At 42.3% G+C, this 20579-nt stretch overlaps 1 protein-coding gene across 8 annotated transcripts in view; it reads left to right on the top strand.

Moving 5' to 3' along the window:
• FAN1 (FANCD2 and FANCI associated nuclease 1) overlaps nt 1-20579 on the top strand; it is a 40132-nt gene that overhangs the window by 11773 nt on the left and 7780 nt on the right. For 4 of the 8 annotated variants that reach the window (XM_024925612.4, XM_008961823.6, XM_034938449.2 and 1 more), the window contains exons 6-13: nt 3048-3179; nt 5415-5523; nt 7105-7224; nt 9985-10149; nt 10647-10797; nt 13399-13502; nt 14049-14243; nt 16097-16225. In XM_024925612.4, the coding sequence (XP_024781380.1) occupies nt 3048-3179; nt 5415-5523; nt 7105-7224; nt 9985-10149; nt 10647-10797; nt 13399-13502; nt 14049-14243; nt 16097-16225 (1105 nt within the window). The remainder of the gene's footprint in view (nt 1-3047; nt 3180-5414; nt 5524-7104; nt 7225-9984; nt 10150-10646; nt 10798-13398; nt 13503-14048; nt 14244-16096; nt 16226-20579) is intronic. The other 4 variants (XM_055098800.2, XM_055098799.2, XM_055098801.1 and 1 more) reach the window with 1 other exon arrangement.

The raw sequence follows: 20579 nt of genomic DNA on the forward strand, positions 1-20579 counted from the left end.
TACTGTTCAGCCATAAAAAAGAATGAAATTCTCCATGGTGGCAACATGGCTGAGCTCAGAGGACATTATGTTATGTGAAATAAGCCAGGCACAGAAAGACAAATACTGCATGTTCTCACTCATATGTGGGAGGTAAAAAAGTGGATCTCACAGAAGTAGAGAGTAGAATAGTGGTTACCAGAGGCTGGGAGGGGAAGGGGGATAGGGAAAGGTTGGTTAACAGATACAAAAGTGCAGCTAGGTAGAAGGAATAAGTTCTGTTGTTCTGTAGCAGTGTAGGATGACTGTAATTAACAACAGTTTATTATATATTTTTAAATAGCAGAATGTTCCCCACACAAAGAAATGATAAATGTTCGAGGTGATGCCTGGTATGGCAACACATGCCTATATTTCTAGCTACTCGGGAGGCTGGGGCAGGAGGGTCACTTGAGTCCAGAAATTCGGGACTAGCCTGGGCAACATAATAAGACCCCATCTCTAAAACATTTTCAAAAAAGTTTGAGGTGCTGGATATGCTAATTACCCTAATTTGATCATTATACATTGTATACATGCATTGAAATATCACACTGTGCCACATAAATATGTGCAATTTTATGTTAATTAAAAATAATAATAGATGCCAAACAAATAATGGGATTACAGTATTAAAAAGCAGGTTTTGATAAGAAAGAATAGTGTAGGTCTTACGAAAAAAAATTTGGATTTCCTTAAAAAAAACACCTTTGATAAGAAAAATTAATTTGGATTTCCTAAAATGTCACTTTTGATATCTTGATTTGGATTTCTGACTCAAATTTAACCAAAATTGATTCTGATATTTGCTTTTAGGAAAGTCCTGTAAGTGTTTCTAGGAAAGCCAGGTGCTTTAAGAAGTAAGTTATTGAAATTTTTGAATCACAGCAGTGTCAGTATAATCTGATTTTGGCCCATTTTACCTTAGCTGTCAGGAAGCTCAGTATCTTATTTGTGTTCAATGGGAATAACTTTTTTAGTTAAAATCTCTAATAAGACTATTTATTCTTACCCTGTTTTCAGTTGTCTCATATCTTTTTTACCTTTTTTGTTTTTACTGGCTTTATGCTTTTCTGGCTTGTGAGAATGTATACTCTGAAGCCAAGTTCCAGTTTCTATACCAATGAACTGTGAACCCACCCTGTGCCTCAGTTTCCTCATCTGTCAAATGGGGAGAATAATAGTATATTCTTACAGATATGTGCGGGGTGCATGGGAAGTGCTTAAAGCCTGGGCTATGGGGAATGCCTACTACATGTTCATTATTATTTTAATTGTCATTCTTACTGTTATACCCAAGTTCTATGACAAAACCATGGTTGACAAGTTCAAAAGGCATCTCATATTCTTTCTAGAAAGTAAGTGTGCTGTAAATAATAAAAATAATGAAAACTCCCTTGGTTAAGCAGAGGGCCTTAAGATGTAAATGAAACTGGATTTAATTGACTTCTGGAAAGGTAATAGTATTCAATATCTGGTAATGTGATTCCTGGCCAGGAAACCCTTGTTGTTTACCTCTGTACTTGAGATAATTTATCCTTTTAAAATGTTTCTTATTCATTCAGTACAAATGAGTGTTGAGTACCTTTTATGTGACTTGGTTAGGGGTTGTAGCAGTGAACAAGAGAGGGCCTCAGCCATCATGGGGCTATGTTTCCTGGGGAGATAGAAATTAACCACTATTTAAAGTGTGTGAGAAGTGCTGTGATAATTGAGGGACAGGCTGGATAAGTTCTTTATAGACAGAGTGGCCCTGGAGAGGTGACATTTGAAGTGGGACTTGAGGATGAGAATGAGGTAGCTGTGTCAGGGTCTGGGTGCCTGCGTCCCGGCCGCGAGATAGCATGTGCACAGGCCCTGAGGCAGGAAAGAGCTTGCTGAGTTGGAGGAACTCAGGAGACCCCTGGCTAAGATGTGGGGGTGGCCAGGACTGGGTTGTTGGTAGCGGCAGTGGAGAGAAGTGAATGTGTGTGAGGCAGTTTGGAAGCAGTAAAGACAAGACTTGATTCTGATGTGGGCGAGAAGGCGAGGAGTGGATCAAGGATGGCTCTGGTGTTTTGCCTTGGGGTGGGGCGCCATTCAGTGAAGGGGATTGGGAGAGGTGTTGGTGCTGGAGGCGTCAGTGTGTGGGGTGCTCTTCAGCCATTTGGTTGAAGCTGTTGTGTGTGGCATTGGACTTGCGGTCAGGAGCTCAGGGAATGGGTCTGGCCTGGAAAAAGTCAACATTTTGAGAGTCACTGGCATATGGACAATGTTTGAAGCCATGGAACTGAATGAGCAGCATATTATAAAAGAATGAGATCTAAGAATTTGTGAGCAAACTTTTACATTTGGAGGCAATTTCTTTACTCTTACTTTACAGTGTTTGTACATAATGATATTATGTACTTCATGCTTTTCTTTTAGATGTGAGACCAAAATACAATGAACATGTACTCACAGTGTTAACAGAATTTGTTGGTCAAATGTCTTTGTTTTTTGGTAGCTAAAGGAGCGATGAAAAATTGTCTTTCTTAAGCTAAGTTGTGTTGTAACATTTCAGCATTGCCATCTCCCAAAGAGCATCCCTTAGTTATTTTGAAATATTCCAGGTAATCTTCTTAGCTTGGGCAGCATCCCTCTGGCTAGCTATGATTGTAAATGATTAAATTATCAGATCTACATCTGACTATAATTCTGATGTCACTTACATGTTTGCTGTCATATTGTTGAATGAGTGAATGGATGAATGAATGGATGAGTGCCAAAATCAGGAATGATGAGCTGATCCATATCACATTTATAGAATGGAACATGTTATGTGATAATACAGCATAAATGTTTTTATCTTTCTAGTTGGGCTTTCTTATCAGTTCTGGGCCACTCCAGTAATGTAGTTAAGATAAATTATTATTAGAATAAAATTTAAGTGGCCCTCATATTTTAAAAAACACACTTTTACCTTTCAGAGTGAGATCTAGTGGCTAGGATGTGGTCATTCTATGGGAATGCTCATTCTTATTTGGAACTTGGATGGCATTTTCCTCCAGATATGCAGCAGCCACGCACATGCTGAGTGACATTTCTTCCGCAATGGCCAATGGGAACTGGGAAGAAGCTAAGGAGCTCGCTCAGTGTGCAAAAAGGGATTGGAACAGACTGAAAAACCACCCTTCTCTGAGGTCAGAGTTTTTCTAGGTACCTGCCAAAATTTATACATTGACCAAGTTGTTCCAAACACTTACAGTAGTTTTCTTCATGAAGAATATACTCCTTTTTCTCTGTGGTTAAACCAGCTGTGGAATTGAATTTTGTACGTGCTTTGCCTAGAATGAAAGTGCTGTGTGAAATAGAAGGAAATGTCTGAAGGTTTAAAGTGAATTTGATATAACTCAGATCCCTGGGCAACACACATGCCAACCCCATACTTGACTTGTCACATGCCAACTGTAGGAGTGTTGGCCTCCCTGAGTACTGGTGAGCTGAACTGAAACGTGAGGGAAGCCAGCAGCAGGACGGATGTGGGAAGCATGGTAGGTGGGTTCTTCTGAGGGAAATTCAAGTAGGTGTTTAAAAACTCTGCAAAAGACAGCTCAAGCGAACTTTCCAGGTACACAGCACATGATCTTTTATTTTGTTGAAAATGGTAAACATCTTCAATATTTGTTAAGACATTTTTTCCTTTGTTGTTACATAGTGATGAGAAAAATTAGTATTTTCAGATGCCACTTTGAAAAAATCATTTAGGATATACAGTTGACCCTTGAATGATGCAGGGGTTGGGGTACCGACCCCTCAGACAGTCAAGAATCTGTGTGTAACATCTGACTTCCCCACTACTTAATTAATAGCTTACTGTTGACTGGAAGCCCTACCGATTACATAGTCAATTAACACACATTGGATATGTTATATGCATTATATGCTGTATTCTTACAATAAAGTAAGCTAGGGAAAAGAATATGTTATTAAGAAAATCATAAGGGGGCTGGTACGGTGGCTCACACCTGTAATCCCGGCACTTTGGGAGGCCGAGGCTGGCAGATCACCTGAGGTTGGGAGTCTGAGACCAGCCTGACCAACATGGAGAAACCTCGTCTCTACTAAAAATACAAAATTAGCCAGGCCTTGGTGCCTGCCTGTAATCCCAGCTACTCGGGAGGCTGAGGCAGGAGAATCACTTGGACCCAGGAGGTGGAGGTTGTGGTGAGCTGAGATCACGCCATTGCACTCCAGCCTGGGCCACGAGCAAAACTCCGTCTCAAAAAAAAAAAAAAAAAATCATAAGGGGCTGGGCGTGGTGGCTCATGCCTGTAATCCCAGCACTTTGGGAGGCAGAGGTGAGTGGATCACTTGAGGTCAGGAGTTCGAGACTAGCCTGGCCAACATGGTGAAACCTCGTCTCTGCTAAAAATACAAAAATTAGGTGGGTGTTGTGACGAGTGTCTGTAATCCCAGTCTCAGAAGGCTGAGGCAGGAGAATCACATGAACCTGGGAGACAGAGGTTGTAATGAGCTGAGATCGCACCACTGTACTCCAGCCTGGGTGACAGAGCGAGACTCCGTCTCGGGGAAAAAAAAAAAATAGAAAATCATAAGGAAGAGAAAACATATTTACTGTTCGTTAAGTGGAAGTGGATCATCATGAAGGTCTTCATCCTTGTTGTCTTTACAGCAAATAGGCTGAGGACGAGGAGAGAGAGGAGGGCGTGGTCTTGCTGTCTCAGGGGTGGCAGCAGCAGAAGAAAATCCACATATAAGTGGACGTGTGCAGTTTAAACCCGTGTTGTCCAGGGGTCAGCTGTATATTTATAGAGAAATCATATTGACTTAAAAATCACAAGAAGTTAGATTACTATAAACACAGGTTGATAAACTTCTGTAAAAGGTCACGTAGTGAATATTTTAGGCTTTGCAGGCCATATGGTCTCTGTGGCACCAACTTTACTCTGCTGTTTTAGTGCAAAAGCAGCCACAAGAAGTACGTATGCAAATGAATGAGCCTGGCTGTGTTCCAGTTAACTTCATTTGTGGACATTGAAATTTCAGTTTCATATAATTTTCGCATACCAAAGTGTATTATTCTCTTGATTTATTAACAATTTAAAACCATAAAAACCATTCTTAGTTTGCAGGACATAGAAAATCAGGTGGCAGACCCTGGGTTTGGCTGTGGGCCGGAGTTTGCTGACCTTGGTTTAGAATGATGAGTTCTCATCTTACTCCACTGTCTGAGTGACCTAGGACGTGGCAGCTGGCTGTGAGAATGTAGGTTTGTGGTGTAGAAAATTGTACACAACTGAAAGTATTTAGAATATACCTTTTTAAAAGATAGGAATTCAGTCTGCTTTGTCACTTCTTATTATTGTCTTAAATTAACCAAATTATTAAACTACTGGTATATGTCTTCATTTTAGATGCCATGAAGATTTACCACTCTTCCTGCGGTGTTTCACTGTTGGGTGGATTTATACAAGGATTTTGTCTCGGTTTGTGGAAATACTGCAGAGACTTCACATGTATGAGGTTAGAGCACAGGTCCCTGCCCCCCACAATTACTGATGTGATGGCGTTAAACATGTGAAGGGACAGCTGTCGGGCTCTCAGCATTTCCTGCTTATTTGGTTAGCACACAGTAATATAATGGAGGCATATTTGTTTTGTTTTGTCTTTTTGAGACAGGGTCTCACTCCATCACCTAGGCTGGGGTGCAGTGGCACAGTTCAGCTTACTGCAGCCTCTGCCTCCTGGGCTCAAGTCATCCTCTCGCCTCAGCCTCCTGAGTAGCTGGGACTACAGGCGTGCGCCACCATGCCTAGCTAATTTTTGTATTTTTAGTAGAGGTGAGATTTCACCATGTTGCTCAGGCTGATCTCGAACTCCTGGGCTCAAGTGATTTGCCCACCTTGGCCTCTGATGCTTTGACAGTGGGGGCCTAAAGTGTTGGGATTACAGGTGTGAGCCACTGTGCCTGGCCAATGAGGGCATATTTAATGTAGGCAGCCCGCTGTCTCTTGGATTAGTAGAGAGAAGATAGGTGAAGATGGACAGCTGTTCTGTTTGCCTGTGTGTTGATGAATCTGTGTCCCAGGATGGCCTGGGGGTGGCGGCCACCATCCTGGAGGGTGCCCCACAGGTCTGCAGCCTGAGCCTGAGTCTCTTTCAGAACTCCTTGTGAGACTTGGCAGGTCCCCAGAAATCTCTGAGGGACCTTTTGCTTCCTTTTGCTTCCCTGTCAGCTGTCATGGATTGTCTGGAGACAATTTATAATCACAAATCAGAAATTTGTCGTATCCTAAACTTTGTGAAATTGCTAGATTTCACTTTTGTTGTGTTTGATATTTCTATATTGAAAACGTTATCTCCAGACCAGGCATGGTCAAAAATATATATATACAAAACAAGAAGAAAAGAAAATGGGATCTTACAAAGAGGATGTGCTAAGCTGGTTTCTTGGCCTGGGGTCTGTGAATCCCAGGGGAGTGATGGGTGGGCTTTGGGGAAATCTGTGAATCTCAAACTTGCATGTGTATGGGGATTTATGCATTTTTCTGGGGTAAATCATTCCATATTACAAAGACATCCATGAGCCACAGAAGATTAACAAACAGAATGACCGAACAGTCTGTACATAATCTAGACCAGAGAATGTTCCTGTTGAGGTAGGGTGTTTGTATGAGGACACCCCTCATTACTTTCCTGCCCACCCCATATCCCTCTTGCAGTTGGTCCTGTGACCTGCTGTGTTCCCAGAAGTATGTGGGTTTGCCAACTGTGACCAGTGCTCAGCTGCCTGGAACTTGACCCTGTGCGACTCTGCACTGGTTGACTGGTTTGCAGATAACACTCTGCAGCACTCACAGAAGTCTGTACCCCAGTGCCAGCCGGCAGGGACCGGGTGAAAAGTGAGGATGCCTTAGGGAACTCATGCCCACTCCAGAAGGCACCTCAAAGTCCCTGTCCTGTCAGTTCGGGGTCCTTGGCCTCATTGTAGAATGGAAAGATATGCATTATAAATAGGCTTTACCAATCCTATGGGCTTGTAAATATCATTACAGCTGGATTTTTTGTGAATCTAATGAGGTTTCTTTGTTATTGTTGCAATAGGAAGCCGTCAGAGAACTTGAAAGCCTTTTGTCTCAGAGAATTTATTGTCCTGACAGCAGAGGCCGATGGTGGGATCGACTGGCCCTTAATTTACACCAGCACTTGAAGCGCCTGGAACCGGTACTCAGTAACAAAACATATCTGAAACACCTTTTCATTTTAGAATCAACTTTTAAAATATGGCAAACTTAATGCCTTAAAATCTACATGTAATTAGAACATGTATTTCTTTTGTTAACATTCTTCTTTTGTCTGTGTTCTTCCAACCCCAAAAGAATACCAGAGATGCCAGCACAGCATGAGCATAGAGACTGGAAGCTTTTGTCTTCTCTTTGCTGATTGGCGAGATGGGCTGACTGTGGACTCTGTGCTGGCATTTAGGAATCAGGATCTAGGAATTAAGGGAGAGGGAGAGTCAGATGACTCAGCCGTCAGCAAGTGCCTTCAAGGAAGGTGTTTGTTTTGGAAATGGTGACTTTGTTGATTTGTAGCACAGGGTCTCTAGGTAGAAAGATTGGCGAGAAAGCGTTCCTTTCCCTATCTTATTGCAGGTCCTTTATGCGTGACTCTGTACTTCTGTGAGGTGTTTTGCTCTGCCATTTGGAAGCGTTGTTTGACCTTGAGCAGGCACCAGTGCTCCCTGTGGTGGCGATCTAGGGACACGTGGAAGCACAGGGATTCTGTGGCCACCGCAGCCAGGCGGGTGAGGCCGCAGAGCCTGTGCCTGTGGGCTAGGCAGCAACAGTGGTTCTTTGTGTGGCCGCCAGCAGGCCCCTCCCTGTCTCTATTCCAGCCCTGCATTTGAGTTGAATGGAGGGGACTGTGCCTCTGGGAGCTTTTGATTTTTTCAGTGGCCCATTAAGTGAATCAGGGTGATGTAGGGGTGGAAAAAAATGACCACTGGTTAGGAAATATGACATCTTGTTTTTATTGCCGTAAACTGAAAAAGTGCCTTGTTACCTCACATATCAGGGAAAGAGCCAGTAAAGCTATTTCCTCTCATGGAGGAGGGTGTGGGGCTTCCTTACCACTCGGTGTTTACTGAGGCTGAAATAGCAAGAGAAAGCATCTGGTAGCCTAGAACCAAATACAGAAGGAGAAAGCTTGTGTTTCTTTCGCCTTTCTTTCAATGAAATAAAAGTTCAAGAGAGTACAGATTTCCCCTCTGTTCACAGTTCTGCTAGTGGGTAGACAAGCCACTGAGCTTATTTTTGAGATTTGAGCTAAGCCTAGTTCCTCCTAATCTGTTTCCAGAGGTCTTACTGGCCATAGCTCTTGTTATTTCATTAGTGTTCTTTGATCTTTACCTCAGTCTCCAGGGAAGGGATCGCCTAGCTGAGTGCTAATTCCTGCAAAGTGCTCTGCAGCCAGCCCCGGCCTGGCCAGGGCAGAGGTGGAGCCAGCTGGGCCCTCCCTCTCCGAGGCCAGGCTGCCACTGCCCAGCACCGTCTTCTGCCAGCGAACAGGGTGCCCTTCAGAGTCTCATTCTCCCATCTTCATTTCCTTCAGCCACTCAACTCTGGATGGCCTGAGCCTTCACTGATTTTCAATTTCTTGGTTTTTATTTTTTCTTTCACTTTTTGTTTCTATTGTGGTAAAATAAATTTAACATCCCTAAAATACGGCATTTTAGCCATTTTTAGGTGTACAGTTCGGTGGCATTCATGGTACTCATAATGTTGTGTGACCATTGCCTCTCCACTTACCACTCCAAACAGAAACACTGCAGCCATTAGGCAACTACGCCCCGCTTTCCCTTCCCCCAGCCCTGGCGACGACGTCTCATCTACTTTTTGTGTCTGTAAATGTGCCTGTTCATTTCATTCATTTCATTGAAGTGGAATCCTACGATATTTGTGGTTTTATGTCTGGTGTATTTTGCTCAGCATCACGTTTCTGAGCTTCACCCGCATCGTGGCACATGTCAGGACTCCGTTCCTTCTCCAGGCTGAACACACTTCCACTGTAGCATCTGATACCACATTTTTCTAGCCACTCATTGGTTGATGGACGCTGGGTTCCTTCCACCTTTTCGGCCATTTTGAAGAATGCTGCATGAACCTCTGTTTCAGTCCCTGGTTTCAATTCTTTTGGGAATACCTGAGAGTGGAACTGCTGGGTCCTGTGGTGATTCTGTGTTGAGCTTTTTGAGGAGTGGCTGAACTGTTTTTCACAGTGTTTACACCAGTGTCACATTCCCACCAGCAATGCGTGAGGGTTCTGGTTTCTCTACCTCCTTGTCAATGCTTATTTTCCATGTTTCTGATTATAGCCATCCTAGTGTGAAGTAGTATCTCTTTGTGGCTTTCTGTGTTTGTTTATTTGTCTGACTCTGAATCGCCTTGGGAAATACTTGTAATTCCTCCAAACCTTTGGCTCCTGTCCCTGTAAATAAGGAATCTGAAGCAGCTCCATGGTTCTTGACTGCATATGAGATTCACCTGGCGCTTTGATGTGGCCCCCATGCCTGGGCTCCTGCTCTGGAGGTTCTCATTGTGTGGATCCGGGGTGGGACACATGTTTTCCTACAAAGCTGCCTAGGTGATGTCCTGAGAACCACTGAGCTAAGTTTTCCTGTAAAGTCAGGCATCCCTGAAGTTCACACCCTTTGTGAGGGGCAGCTGCTGGGATCCACTGTCCACCTGGATTACAGCCCGGTCACGCTCCAGCACGTTGACTGTGAAGGCTCTGGTTGCCAGATGCATTGAAATCCTCAGAATAAGATCTAAGGAAACAGCCTAAATCTCTAGAAGTGCTGTTTGCTCATTTGCTAATCAGCAAAATTCAATAATAAACAGTGGGCTTTTCTGTCAAACTAAATGCATGGAAGCTGCCATGGGTTTTTTTAGGAGCCTGATGTGTGACCATGCTCTCTGCCAGACTATCAAGTGCATCACAGAGGGGCTGGCGGATCCGGAAGTCAGAACGGGACACCGCCTTTCACTGTATCAGCGAGCCGTGCGCCTGCGAGAGTCTCCGAGCTGTAAAAAGTTCAAGCACCTCTTCCAGCAGCTCCCAGAAATGGCTGTGCAAGATGTGAAACACGTGAGGAAAGAGCCTGTGGGTGCTTTGGACTTAGGCGCGTGTACCTGGTTTTTTTGGACCAGAAGCATCCTAAGAGCTGTTTTGAGTGTGTGTTTTCTTTTAGACTCGGAATAATCTAAAACTCGTTTTGGACGGCTGTGTGGCCATTGCTCCCAGTCTCCCCCTAACGCCCTCCTCCCTGAGGAGACTGGGCTGCTTGGTGTGGTCACACCCTGGGTTGAGTGACAGATCTCCTGAATGGGGCCTCTCAGCATCTGCCCCAGTTTCATTTACTCACTGGGGACCTGTAGAGCAGTTCTGGTGGTTGAGGCTCTCCCAGGGCCGGACCAGCGAGCTGTCACATCCCCGCAGTTCTGCGTGTGTGAGCCCCACGCTGTGTGCTCTACTAAGTGACTGACTTTGTGGTAAGGGAGGTCAATCCTCACGATGCTACAGGCAGGTTTTCAGGGACTTTTGCTGACCTCAGGCTAATAGATGTTATTCTGCTGCTGTTTCAGGTGACCATCACAGGCAGGCTGTGCCCACAGCGTGGGATGTGCAAGTCTGTGTTTGTGATGGAGGCCGGGGAGGCCGCTGATCCCACCACGGTCCTGTGCTCTGTGGAGGAGCTGGCACTGGCCCATTACAGACGCAGCGGTTTTGACCAGGGTAACTGAGCAGGCTTTCTCTCGTGGCACCCAGCCCCGGGTGGACGAGCAGCAGCACTGGATGGGCTGTCAGCAGTGGGCTGCTGTCCTCTCTCTGTCCTCTGCTCACAGTGGAAGATGCTGTGGGCTGGGGGATGTCTTCCCATTCTTCCCCTTATCAATGATAAGGAGTAGGTCAGGGGTAGTTGTCCCACAGGGCCTGGCTCTGATCTTTTTTCTTTTATAAAAACTTCTTGTTATGGAAGATACTGCACAAACCTTTGTACAGAAGTCAGGGGGACAGTGTGCTCAACCCCACGGACACCCAGTTCCATTCAGTGTTCCTTCTGTTCTCTCCTGCCCCTTCCCTGGGATTTTAGAAGCTGGCCCCAGATATCCTCTCAGGGGCCCTGCGGCCCATGCTAGTCGCTTTCGGGAACAGCCACTGAGCCTTCCGCCCTTGGGCCTGGCAGGACTCTCCCTGTGCCCGGGCTGCAGGGTTACCAGTGTTAAAAACACTGATATTTTCAAATGTGTGAAAATCAGGACATGATTTCAGTATTCCCCGAGTGTTCGGAAGATTAACAAGTACTATAGAAAGACAACTACAAGATAGGAGTTTACAAAGCCCAGGTTCTTTCTGATGAGTGTTGAGATTCATCTACATAATATCTTTATTACTTACAGGGAAGGGTGATGTTATTGGGGAAGACGTGCAAATGCCAGTGAAGACAGAGAGATACAGTAGGCCTGAAATGGTTAGAAATAGAAGAATAGAATGCACATTCAAGGCCCCGAGAGACGTGGAAACTGGACCCTCGCTGGAGGAGGAAGCAGGCTGGGACGTGGAAGCGCTGAAGTGCTTTCAGTTGAGCCATGAGCCTGAAAAACACACGATTCCTTTCCCAGAGTAGAAACCATTTTTCCCTGATTAAAATCGATGCCGTGAAACTGGGCTGAACTCTGGCTGCCAGGCTTTATGCCACAGGGAATTTTGTGTCAGAGCGATCTCAACCTCTTCTGGGAGGTGATTTCTGAATTACTCAGAAGTACTGCCCCAAAAATGATTTCACTTATAACACAAACGCACAGCATGGACCACTTAGGAGTTAAGGAACGAACCAGGCACGGTAGCTTACACTTGTAATCCCAGCACTTGGGGAGGCTGAGACAGGAGGATCACTTGAACTCTGAAGACGGAGGTGGGAGGATCTCTTGACCCCAGGAGGTCAAGGCTGCAGTGAGCCAAGATTGTGCCACTGCACTCCAGTCTGGGTGACAGAGTGAGACCCTGTCTCAAAACAAAACAAACAAAAGGAGTTCAGAAATGATCTGGCCTTTATATTCCTGCCTGATCGTCAGTGTATTCACCAGGACGGAAGGCTGACTGGAAATCAGGTCCTAGCTCCACTCCTGGCTGGGGAAGAGCATGAAGTGTTCTAGGAAGAAAAGTCCTCCTGGAAGACGTAGCAACAGCCAGGAGTCCTGAGTGAACTGCTGTCCTTTTGAATCCCTGAGACGGGCTGCAGGGATGAGGGGCTAGAACTGACAGGAAGGCAGGACAGAGAGCAGCACAGCCTCAGAAGTGCAGGACAGAGGTGACCCAGGCAGGCATGACGGGCTGTGGCTGCCTGCCCTCTGCTCTCACAGCGCCCCTGATCCCACTCACTGTGGTCCCACGCAGATGGGTTGGGGCCTGTACGTGTCAGGTGGGACCAGCCAGAGGAGCTTTGCTGCCAGTACTGGCGTGTCAGGATGGGGGTCTGGTGGTCAGCACCTCCTCTGGCCAGTGGTCTTGTGGGGAGAGGCATCCATGTGGCCTCCTCCTCTGTCGGGAGGGCTGATGTGCAGAGAAGTACGGACTTGGAGGGCAGCTGGATGAGCTGGGGCTTGCTCAGGGACACAGGTCTGTGTGTTGTGCCAAGGCTGACCCCCTCATCCCACACCAGACCCTGCCTCTGACTCTGTGACCTCAGCACCTGACTTCTGTCTCTCAGGTCATCTCCCAGTCAGTAAAACATTTGTGTGATGTGAGGAGGGGCACTGAAGTGGGTGATCTTTAAGGCCAGATGTCTCTGTAAAAGCCTTGACTATTGGAAGCACTGGGCTAGGGCAGTGTAGTACCCAGGGGGATGAGGTGCATCAGAGCAGCACCTGCTGAGGCCAAGAACGGAGGCGGCTGCTGCCGGCCTCCGGGAGGTCCCCTTAGGGAAGCATTTCTTCAGGGGTGGCCCAGGGACCTCCGGCATCAGGGCCTGCATGGGGATTCTGTGCCAGCCCAGCCCTGCTAAGTCCCAGCCTTGGGAACCTGAGGAGGGTATCTGCCTATTTTTCTTTTAAACATGTTTCTTAGGTTATTCACTCAAGTTTGAGAACCACTGCTTTGTGGCTTTGAAATGTTCATTTGAATTTTTCTATGATTACTAAGATTTTTGCCCTTAAGGCTCTGTATATAAACAACATACTGTATAAAATAAACTGGGAATGGCGCAAAAACCGCATTTGCTTCTGAATCTAAAATATTTCTATTATTTTCTTGAAATTGAGTGTGCAGTAGGTTATGGTGGTGTTTTGGAAGAAACAGATAAAACAGATTTTGTGTGTGTGTGTGACCTTGTCTTAGGGATTCATGGCGAAGGGTCCACCTTCAGCACCCTGTATGGCCTCCTCCTGTGGGACATCATCTTCATGGATGGGATTCCGGATGTCTTCAGAAACGCCTGTCAGGTACTCCAGTGCCCCTGCCCCACAAGTAGGTCCTTCTGCACACATCCGTGGCTCACGCCCACCTGGCCACCGTGTGTCCACAGCCAGCAGAAACCATCTCTGTTACGGTCCTTTGGGTCATCCACAGGTCAAGGTGATAACTTATTTTAAAAATCTGAGTAATAGAATTTAAGATGTAAGTATGTGAAGTTTTAAACTTTAATTTAGCCTCCACCTTACATTTAGACCTTTCGTATAAAGTACCATCAGCATCAGCCCTCCCGAGCACCTGCCGTGTCGCAGGCACTGTGCCAAGGAGCTCACAGACATGGGCACATCTGCCTGTTCAGAGGTCCACTCAGCCAAGCGAAAAGCTGTTTTTGCAAATTATTACTCTAAAAAACAAGTTTAATAAATTGCTTTTATATCAATTAACTTTTACTTATCTTTTGAGAGAAAGAATGTATCGGTTGGCCGGTTTCCAAGTTTTGTATGTACTGACTAGTCCCCTGGTGAACACGGCTCTCTGCAGGCACAGTATGACAGCTTGCTTTCCCTGTGACACAGGCATTCCCCCTGGACTTGTGCACAGACAGCTTCTTCACAAGCAGACGCCCAGCCCTTGAGGCCAGGCTGCAGCTGATTCATGATGCCCCCGAGGAGAGCCTGCGGGCCTGGGTGGCAGCCACGTGGCAGGAGCAGGAAGGCAGAGTGGCTTCCCTTGTCAGCTGGGATCGCTTCACGTCTCTTCAGCAAGCTCAGGTAATGGTTCACCTGCATGGCAGGATTTGCTCAGAAAGTTAACACCGCCCCAGTGCTGTCTTTTCAGCAACTTTATCAAAATACACATGTGTGTATATGTAAATACATGTATGTGTGTGCATATATATGATATATAGTATATATAATATATAATATATTTTTATTATATTTATTATATATTATATATTACATATATTATATATTACATATATTATATATTACATATATTATACAATATATAATATATTACATATGTTATACAATATATAATATATTATATATTATACAATATATAATATATTATATATTATACAATATATTATATATTATATAATATATAATATATTATATAATATATAATATATTATATATTATATAATATATTATATAATATATAATATATTATATATTATATAATATATTATATAATATATAATATATAATATATAATATATTATATATTATATAATATATAACCTATAATATATAATATATTATATATTATATAATATATAACCTATAATATATAATATATTATATATTATATAATATATAACCTATAATATATAATATATTATATATTATATAATATATAACCTATAATATATAATATATTATATATTATATAATATATAACCTATAATATATAATATATTATATATTATATAATATATAACCTATAATATATAAAATATATATAATGTATAATATATAATATAATATATAAAATATAAAATATATATTATATAATATAATATATAAAATATATAATATATATTATATAATATAATATATAATATAATATATTATGTAATATATATTATGTAATATATAATATATAATATATAGTATATTATATAATATATTACATATAATATATATGACATAATATATAATATAATATATTATGTAATATATTATATATTATGTAATATATTATATATTATATGTAATATATATTATATAATATACGATATATTATATAATATATATTATACAATATATTACATATTATATATTTTATATATTATATTTATGTATATTTATAATATATAAATATATTATTTATATATTATATAATATATAATATATAACATATATATTATGTAATATATATTATATATTATATATAATGAGAATATATATATTCTCATATAATATACAATACATAATATATATTATATACAATACATAATATATAATATATACAATACATAACATATAATATATACAATATATATTATATACAATACATAATATATAATATATACAATACATAATATATATACAATACATAATATATATTATGTACTATATATAATATATAATATATACTATATATAAGATATTATATATAATATATATATATGAGAATACCCTATCCTCCTGGCCCCAATGCCACTGTTAGTGATGGAAACATACTAGGGTGTTAGAAAAGCCCCAGCTGTGCCTTTGCCACGCCTGAGTTGACAGTTTTCTTTTGCTTGCCCTGTGGCTGAGGCAGGGAGGATACCTTCTGTGTTCCTTCAACTGCTGCCCTCTATGAGGCCATGCTGTCGTGTTCCTGAGTGCATCCTCCACATCCGTCTTCCTCAGCACTCCCCAGCATGGCCACGCTGGCGGAAGCCTGGAAACTGACCACAGGAGGACCAGTCTCCCACCACTTGCCAGTGGGATTCCAGCCATGGCTCTGCAGCTCTGGTACAAGCAGCAGAACAGCGCATGGTGGGCCTGGGGTCCATGTGCACTGAATTACATATACACTGAGCTTTTCTCCGTCTCGTGATCCCTGGAGCCTATTTCCATTCTCTGTCACGAGGGAAGTGGCTAACTGTCCTGTGTTTTGTGTTCAGGATCTTGTCTCCTGCCTGGGGGGCCCTGTGCTCAGTGGTGTGTGCAGGCACCTGGCTGCTGACTTTCGACACTGTCGAGGGGGCCTCCCCGACCTGGTGGTGTGGAACTCCCAGAGCCGTCACTTTAAGGTCAGTTGAGGCAGAATGGAAAGTCCTGTTGGTAACCTTATTAGCAACTGAATCAGAGGCCACAAGTAGGCATTTCTTGAGTGGCTGTTGGCAAGATTGAATTCCTTGAGAGCTTTTGGGCCGAGGGCCTGGGTTCCTGTGGGCCTGTCCCCTGCGACTGGCTTCATCAGAGCAGGCGGGTGAGAGGAGCCCCAGGGTGTGAGCAAGACAGAACTCCATCTCTTATGACTTGATGTGGACGTGATGTTCCATCACTCCTGCTGTATTCTGTGGTTAGGAACGAGTCTCTAGTCCAGCTGACACTCAAAGGGAGGGGGTCACAACGGGTGTGGACACCAGGAGCTATTTTAGAAGCTTACCGATAATTGTACATTTTAAAATGACTTAAAGAGTATAATGGTTTGTAACTCAAAGGATAAATGCTTGAGGGGACAGATACCCCATTCCCCTTGATGTGCTTAGTTCACATTGCATGCCTGTATCAAAACATCTCATGTACCCCATAAATATATACATCTACTATGTACCCACAAAAAATTTTTTAAAAAGCTCAGAGAGTGAACACTTCCTTGAACGCTGTCCACTAGCCCAGCCCTGCTGCCCATCACTGGTGATTTGTTTTCTCATTATTGAGTTTTGAGATTAAAAAATTATATATCTTGGATACAAGTCCTTTATCAGTGACATTTCATCCCAGTCTATGGCTTGTCTTTTCATTTTCTTAATAGTGTCTTTTGAAGAGCAGAGGTTTCAAAGTTTGACAAAATCCAACTTATTTGTTCTCTAGTGGATCATGCTTTTGGTGTCACATGTCAGAAATACTTGCCTAATCCAAGGTCACAAAGAGTTTCTCCTTTGTTTTCTTCTAGAAGTGTTATAGTTTTAGGTTTTACATTCAGTTTTATGATCATTTGAGACGCCATTTGTATACAGTGTGGGGCATGCACTGGAATTCATTTGTGGTGTGTGGATATCCACTTGTTCCAGCTCCATGTGTCAAGAAGACCATGCTTCCTCCACTGAATTCCTTCTGTATCTTTGTCAAAAATCAGTAACCCATATATATGTGGGTCTGTTTCTGGATACTCTTCGGTTCCATTGATCTGTTTGTCTGTATTTCTTGATTATTGTAGCTTTAGATAAATCTTGGAGTCAGGTAGTGTAAGTCCTATAATGACTTGTTTTTCAAAGTTGTTTTGGCTCTTTTGCATTTTTATTTGAATTATAACATCAAATTTTAAGTTTCCAAGAAAAAAAAAAAGCCAGCTGAGGCCGGGTACAGTGGCTCACACCTGTAATCCCAGCACTTCGGGAGACAGAGGTGGGCGGATCACGAGGTCAGGAGATTGAGACCATCCTGGCTAACATGGTGAAACCCCGTCTCTACTAAAAATACAAAAAATTAGCTGGGTGTGGTGGCGGGCGCCTGTAGTCCCAGCTACTTGGGAGGCTGAGGCAGGAGAATCGCTTGAACTCAGGAGGTGGAGCTTGCAGTGAGCTGAGATTGCGCCACTGCACTCCAGCCTGGGCAACAGAGCGAGACTCCATCTCAAAAAAAAAAAAAAAAAAGCCAGCTGAGATTTTAATTGGAATTCCTTTGAATCTGTAGACCAATCTGAGAGGAATTGGTATCTTAACAGCATTATTTTGATCAGCAAAAATGGGAGTTGATTTTGTAAAATATTAAGAATTTTTGCATATATGTTCATGAAGGATATTGAGCTGTACTTTTCTTTTCTTATTATCTCTTTGTTGGGTTTTGGTTTCAGAGTCATACCAGCATCAGAGTGGGATGGAATAGTTGGTGTAGAATTAGTATTATTCCCTAAACATTTGATAGAATTCCCCAGTGAAGCAGTATGGGCCTGGAGATTTTGCGGGGAGGAAAATTTAAAGCTATAAATTAAATTTATTTTTAAACAACATAAGGCTGTTCATATTATCTGTTTCTTCTTGATTGCGCTTTGGTAGTTTGTGTCTTTCAAGGAATTTGTTCATTTCATTGAAGTATTGTCTTAAAGTTGTTTATATTTCTTTTCTTTTTTTTTTTTTTTTTGAGATGGAGTCTCGCTCTGTCGCCCAGACTGGAGTGTAGTAGCGTGAGTTAGCTCACTGCAACTTCCGCCTCCTTGGTTCAAGTGATTCTCGTGCCTCAGCCTCCCTAGTAGCTAGGATTACAGCTGTGCACCACCATGCCTGGATAATTTTTTTTTTTTTTTCTATTTTTAGTAGAGATGAGGTTTTGCCATGTTGGCCAGGCTGGTCTGAACTCCTGGCTTCAGGTGATCTGCCCACCTTGGCCTCCCAAAGTGCTGGGATTACAGGTGTGAGCCACCGCACACGGCCATGTATTTGTTTCTTACTGTATTTTAATATCTGTAGAATCTTTATCTCTGTCATGCTCTTATTCTTGATATTGGTAATTTGTATCTTTTCTCTTTTTTCCCTGATGAGTCTGGCAGGAGGTTTATCAATTTACTGATTTTCTCAAAGAATCAGCTTTTGGTTTCATTTGTTTTTTTTATTTCCTAGTTTCTCAAGGTGGAAGATATGGTGATTGCTTTGAGAACTTCTTTTCTAATAGAGTTAGGTAGTGCTCCAAATTTCCTTCTCAGTGCTGCTTTATCTGAACCTCACAAATTTAGTAGTTGTTTTCATTTTCATTCAGTTCACAATACTTTCTGATTTCCCTTTTGACTCTTCTTTGATCCTTGGCTTATTTAGAAGTGAGTCATTTACATTTCCAAACACTTGAGAGATTTTCAGGTATCTTTCTGCTATTGATTTGTAATTTAACTCCATTGTATTCAGAGGACATATTTTGTATGATTTGAATCCCACTAAATTTGTTGAGACTTGTTTTATGGTCCAGAATATGGTTTTCCCTGGTGAATATTCTGTTTTTACTTGAAAAGAATGTGTGTTTAGCATTTGTTGTGGGCAGTATTTTTAAATGTCAATTAGGTCAAGTTGGTTGATAGTGTTAGTTTAAGTTGTCTGTGTCCTTACTGATTTCTTATTTACTTGTTCTATAAATTATTGAGAGAATATTGATATCTCTGATTATAATTGTGGTATTTCTTTTCTTTTTGTTTTTTGTTTTTTGAGACAGACTCTCACTGTCATCTAGGCTGGAGTGTAGTGGCAGTGCGATCCTGGATCGCTGCAGCCTTGATCTCCCAGGCTCAAGCAATTCTTCTGCCTCAGCCTGTTGAGTAGCCAGAACTATAGGCATGCACCATCATGCCCAGCTGATTTTTTTTATTTTTTGTAGAGGTGGGGTTCCACCATGTTGCCCAGGCTGGTCTTAAACCCCCAGGCTCAAGCAGTTCACCTGCCGTGGTCTCTTAGTGTTGGGATTGCAGGCATGAGCCACAGTGCCTGGCCCTGTCTTATTTTTAAAGATTGCATTTGATAGCTTTGCTGGCTTGTTAGCTGTAACTGTTCATTGTGTTTAAGTGGTTGCGTTAGTATATTATATATCTTAAACTTATCCACCTTCAGGTGATACACACTTTAGAGTAAAAAGAACCTTTCAATAATAGATATCTTCCCTTCCAGCCTTTGTGGTGTTTTCATATATTTTACTTCTACGTGTTATATGTTCTATAACATATTATTTTTGCTTTCTACAGTTGATTAATGAGTCTATATTTACTCATGTACATAGCATTTCCAGTGCTTGCTATTCTTTTGTATAGATCCAGGTTTCTGTGTAGTCTCATTCTCCTGCTTGAAGAATTTCCTTTCACGCCTGTAATTCCAGCACTTTGGGAGGCTGAGGTGGGCGGATTGCTTGGGCTCAGGAGTTGGAGACCAGCTTGGGCAAACACAGTGAGACCTCATCTCTACAAAACGATAAACAAATTAGCTGGGTGTGGTGGTGTGCACTTGTAGTCCCAGCTGCTTGGGAGGCTGAGGTGAGAGAACTGCTTGAGCCTGGGAGGTCAAGGCTGCAGTGTGCTGAGATCATACCACTGTATACCAGCCTGGGCAACAGAGTGAGACCTTGTCTCAAAAAAAAAAAAAAAAAGAAAAAGAAAAAATTTCCACGTCTGGAAGTTCTGCTAGTAATGAATTACAGTAGTTAGCCCTCTGTAGCCATGGTTTCTGCTTCTGTAGATGCAACCATGGACTGAAAGTATTTGGAAAAAAGAAAAACAATAAAAAGTAACTACAACAATAAACAAATCAAATAAAAATACAGCATAACAACTATTTTCATAGCATTTATATTAGGTATTGTAAGTAGAGATGATTTAAAGTATATGAGAAGATGTGCATAGAATATGCAGATGCGATGCCATTTTATATCAGGGACTTGAGCATCCATGGATTTTGGTAACAGAGGGGG

Source organism: Pan paniscus, chromosome 16, assembly GCF_029289425.2.
Source record: "Pan paniscus chromosome 16, NHGRI_mPanPan1-v2.0_pri, whole genome shotgun sequence".
NCBI lineage: Eukaryota > Metazoa > Chordata > Mammalia > Primates > Hominidae > Pan > Pan paniscus.